At 41.6% G+C, this 4,982-nt stretch overlaps 1 protein-coding gene across 1 annotated transcript; it reads right to left on the minus strand.

Annotated features, from left to right (window-relative positions):
* On the minus strand, nt 1–4,950 carry MTG2 (mitochondrial ribosome associated GTPase 2). The gene is made up of 6 exons (XM_057379975.1): nt 4,713–4,950; nt 3,483–3,630; nt 2,789–2,904; nt 2,291–2,509; nt 1,493–1,631; nt 1–1,087 (listed from the first exon to the last, which is right to left on the minus strand). The coding sequence occupies exons 1-6, from the start codon at nt 4,923–4,925 to the stop codon at nt 693–695; spliced, it is 1,230 nt and encodes a 409-aa protein (XP_057235958.1). The 5' UTR covers nt 4,926–4,950; the 3' UTR covers nt 1–692.
* Between the last annotated feature and the right edge of the window lie 32 nt (nt 4,951–4,982).

Below are 4,982 nucleotides of genomic sequence, written 5' to 3' on the forward strand. Positions count from 1 at the left end.
ATGAGACTTTAGGATTTAATATTAGTTTTAATTTTTTCCTGATCCTATTTATACCAGTATCACTGCTTATAATGCATAGATCACCTCCCATACCCGATCATGAATAGAAATACTCAGMATGTGAATCTAGGAGAGGTAACTATTTGGTTTGCCAAAACCAAAATTGCTAAAATTACTGARGAGCTGTGCTTCCTCTAAGGAAAAAAATCCACATCAAACCACAACAGTGCGGGAGACAAGTTTAAGACATGACTCAAATTGATCATCATACAAAAACAGAGAAACATGGGTCCACTTTATTTTTTAGAATTTTTGATTTGAAAATCGAGTCACTTTACTACAATTCATAAAATAAGCCGACATCTCCTGCAGATCCTGCATTTCAGTCATTTCTACTGACAGCATTCTCTTCAGTCCATAATAGCCAAACAAGGTCCACATTTCCAATCTAACACCCACCATGATTACAATTTTCAAGCTTTGCTGTAAAACTTCTGAGACACCTCATCGGTGAACGAACAAACAAAGCAATCTTTCCAATGCAGCAGTCCAGAACAAATCCCCATGCCATGCCCTTGCATTTTAACAACAAAAACAACCCACAAGAAGCCCAAACCACAGAGATGCAGTGGAATCAAATTGCTATTTTATTATTGTTCTTCTTCCAGCCCAGTTCACAGCAATTGTGGCTCCTACCACTTGACTGGGCTTTGCCCTCGTGATTGCTCAGTTTTCACGTAAGTGTCATAGAGTTCTCTCAGAYGCAACAGCAGCTCCTCCAAATTGTCTCCTGTCAGTGCAGACAATGGGATGACCCTCTCAGCTACATGCTCTCTAAGGAGGGGCAGATTGATCTTGGACTGAGCGAGGTCAATCTTATTCCCAATCACAACACAAGGCCTCTCAGACAAGCCTTTTTCATATTCTTCCAGTTCATATTTCAAGTCTTGCAGCTGAACCCATGGCTGAGGCACAGAGAGATCCACCACATACAAGAGGAAGCGGCAGCGCTCGATGTGCTTTAGGAAGGCCATCCCCAGGCCACGGTTCTGATGAGCACCTTTGATTAGGCCAGGAATGTCAGCAACTACAATGAGAGAAATTCCACAGTGAATCCAACAGATCCTATTAAAAAAAAAAAACAACAAACCAAACATAATCCCCCAGTGCAGGGGGATTGGCCAGTGCAGGTACTTCTAGAATTATATCTCAGTGCATCAAAAATAAAGCACAACTCATACTAAGTTTGCTATTATCTTTTATAACATCTAAATTTAGATTCCTCCAGTGCTGACAGAACAGAGATTGCCACTTTGGCACTAAGGGTACCTACACGTGAAGGTGAAATGGGCTTTCAGTAGAGGTTTTTTTTAGTTCTTTAAAACTCACAAGAAATCTACAGAACTCCTGAACCAATTTCTGCAGCATTTTGAAGCATTACACAGGTGACACAAATTGTTGTAGGTACACACAGCATACTCCTGATTCTTACCTGCCACTTGCTCATAGTCTTGATAGTGGACAATGCCAACATGGGGGTTTAGGGTTGTGAAAGGGTACGCAGCCACAGCTGGCTTTGCACRGGAGATGGCTCTCAAAAGTGAGGATTTGCCAGCATTGGGAAAGCCCACCTAGAACACAAACACATAAATTACTTAATCTTAAAACAAATCTGMAAAATTCTGCTAGGCCAGAAAGTTATTCTGCAGCTGTTGAACTACATCAAGAACATTTTGCAGCAAAGCATAACTTTCACARCTTTACCAGCTGGTGTTAGAACATTACCACACTCAAATACAAACACAGCTTGAGCTCAAAGTTGACTTAGCATTTTTTTGTTTCAGACAATGATAGATCTGGCTCTAACAAAGTCAAAAGTTTAATATCTGTAAAAAGTAAAATAGAGGGATGAAACAGAAGATGATTTGAACTTTATCATTTTGGAAAAAAAACCAACAAAATAACCAAACCAATTTGGAAGAATTCACTTTACTGTACTGTTTGTCTGCAAAACCAGYAAAACATCATCAGTGATCACTGATGAATCTTGTGTGCTGCTTTTCTATGTAGAGTGTGGATTTTAGCAGAAGTAGGATAACACCAAGTAGCAAGAGTGACAGCTCTGTGAATCACTTTGGACACCCTTCTACCAAGTAACAGCAAGAAAGCATCGAGCTGCATCTCTAAACAAGCAAGCTGGAGGTTAASAAAAATGCTATCACACATTATTTCTTCAATCAGTCAAGTGTCATCCTGCAACGATATGGAAGCWGAACCAACAGCAACTCACCAATCCTGCATGAGCTGTTGTCCTGAGCTCCAGATGAAGGAYTCTCTCCTGACCTGGCTCTCCTGGAGTAAATAACTTTGGAGCGCGGTTTTCATTGGAAAGAAAAAAGCGATTCCCTTTCCCTCCGGCTCCTCCATAAGCTGCAATGTACTCTTCACCATGCTGAGTGAGGTCAGCCACMACTCTGCCATCCTCCTTCACCAAAGTACCTACAGGGACCTCAAARTGAACAGATGCAAGCATTACACTGAAGCTCAGAGCCTGCAGCAGATCCTCCACCAGCCAATTTCAGATWTGCTGAAATCACTCCTGTGTATTCTCAAGCTGAAGAATCCAAAAAGAGAATTGTATATCATGAAGCTCACTTTTTGAACTCAAACAGCATAATCACACATTTACCCTTCATTACACATGAGATTTGCTCACAATATAGTTCTCCAGCTTGGAAACCAGCCATATACCAAGCTACAACTCAGCAGGCAACATCTACTGACTTACCTTAACATACATGTGTGCACCATTAGCACCATAACAGTTTTTGCTTCCTCCTCTCTCTCCATGAAAACCCTGATAGAAGGGGTATACTGAAGAAAGTGATTTCATTTGCTGGTCAGCTGTAAAGCAAAATACACACATTTTGAATACACTGCTTCAGTGAAACAGGCACAGAAGAGCAATGTCTTGACTGTTCTTTCCTTTTTTAAATATTGCATAAGTGCACATCTTATTTACTACCTCAACAGGGAAGACTAATATTAATCTAAGTTGCAGTGACATTTAACTGCCTTCACTTAGCTTCACACGTTTATTAACTGTGCAGTTAGTAAAGTGGTCATTCCAAATCAAAATTAATTTGTTAGATTAGATGTTGCAGCAGAATATTGGCAGAAGYAGCTTTATTCATTTTAAGAGGAAAATTCAATCAGATCCCAGCATTAACATAACACAGTCAAGCACCAGGCATTAACATATCTGCAAAATACCTTGACTTTCAAAATTCTTTCTAAGGCTGTCAATGTCATTTATGTCTCCCTTATCATAGCTCAGACAAAGCTTAAAAAGCAAAGSTATCTCATACAGAAACAACCATTTTTTGACATTTACCATTTCTCACCATTTAGGGCTGTTTTTGCTGGGGTGGGGTGTTAAGCAGAAAGACAACATGAAACAAAACAGATTTAGTGAGTTTTACCTTTCAAAATTACATGACCCCCATCGCCTCCATTTCCACCATCAGGACCTCCAAACACTTTTCTGGGCTCACTGTAGAAGGACTGGCCCCCTCCTCCTCCTTGTCCTCCAACCACAYGCACTTTCCGCTGATCCACAAAATAACGTGTCTGCAACAAGGGTGAGGGTTGTTCCCTTTAAATACAACTTGTCAAGAGTCATTTTCTAAGAAGTTTTATTTATCAGCCAGACCTGCTATTTATAGTTATGATGAATTCCACTCAACAGTAAAAAAAAGAGAAATCAAAACTCTGCTGCCATTCACAGATCAACTAAATGCAGTATATTGAGTGTAATAATGAAGAAAAACAGATCTCATTTTTCAAATATTTTAAAGAACTTCTTTAAAAGCATATGCCTAAAGCCATGTTGATACAACTTTATCTATTTCCAGAAAAGGGGCTGAAATTCACAGAAGGAAATATTAGAGAAGTACAACCATTGACAGGTGGAATTATTTACACAGAGGGATGAAAAGAAAAAGCATGACCGTGATCATGGTAACTTTCAAATTCTGTCAGTTACTAAAGGAACTTCATAATGAGAATGGGCAATAAGGGTCACTTTCAATAAACTGCCCAAATAGTATGCTAGGGAGAAAAGGTCTTATTAGCGTTATGATACAACAAAAAAAAATCCTCACAATAGAACTAGAATTTATACTATAACCAGTGAAGTCTTAAAAAGCCTTTTAGAAAGTATTTGGCACCACCACACGGCGAGACGKGAAACTATGGCTTTTAATGGGAAATGATTTATGGATCATTAGAAAATAAGATTTTCCAGAGACGTGTGAATATAAACATAAGATGAAAAATAAATTCTCGGACCCTGCTGTTTTTCTGACATAAAGTGGTGCCTTTTTTTGGCAGCTGACGACAACGCAAGACTTAAAAAAAGAGTTAGAAACAGAATAGTATTTTAGATTTAAAGCTAAAATGCCGTTTTACAACTTTAGCTTTAAAARGACTTTTTGCTTTCTCGACTTCTGGATGCTTCCCGCTCAAAAAGACCAAAGGGAACGCGACCGCTACTGCGGTGACTGCGAACACCGAGAACATCGCGGGGCAGACTCACTCCCTCACTATTCTGAAAGTTAATTATCCTTCAGTCAGTTCTTCTCATTGCAGAAGCGCCAGCGGCGGGAGCTGTGTCTGAGGCACCCCGAAACCGCACAGAGCCCAGCACTCACCAGCTGCCGCTCCGAAATGGCTCTTTTTCGCCTCAGCCGCCTGTCCTTAGCGCACCTGGCGCAGGTCGTGGAGAAAGCCGGCGGGCTGAGCAGGAACAGGAGCGGTTTCCAGGGGCTGCGGCCGCTCAGCCCGGCCCCGCAGCGCCTCAGAGCGGCCCCGGTAGCGGCCGGGAGAACAGATCCRGCCAGAGCGGCCCCACACGGCACCGCCATGGCGGGGACAGGCACGAACCCGCCCCGCCCGCGCAGGCGCAGCCGCTGAGGAGGAGC

This window comes from Malurus melanocephalus, unplaced genomic scaffold (assembly GCF_030028575.1).
Source record: "Malurus melanocephalus ecotype Western Australia unplaced genomic scaffold, MMel_1.1 scaffold_428, whole genome shotgun sequence".
NCBI classification, from domain to species: Eukaryota; Metazoa; Chordata; class Aves; order Passeriformes; family Maluridae; genus Malurus; species Malurus melanocephalus.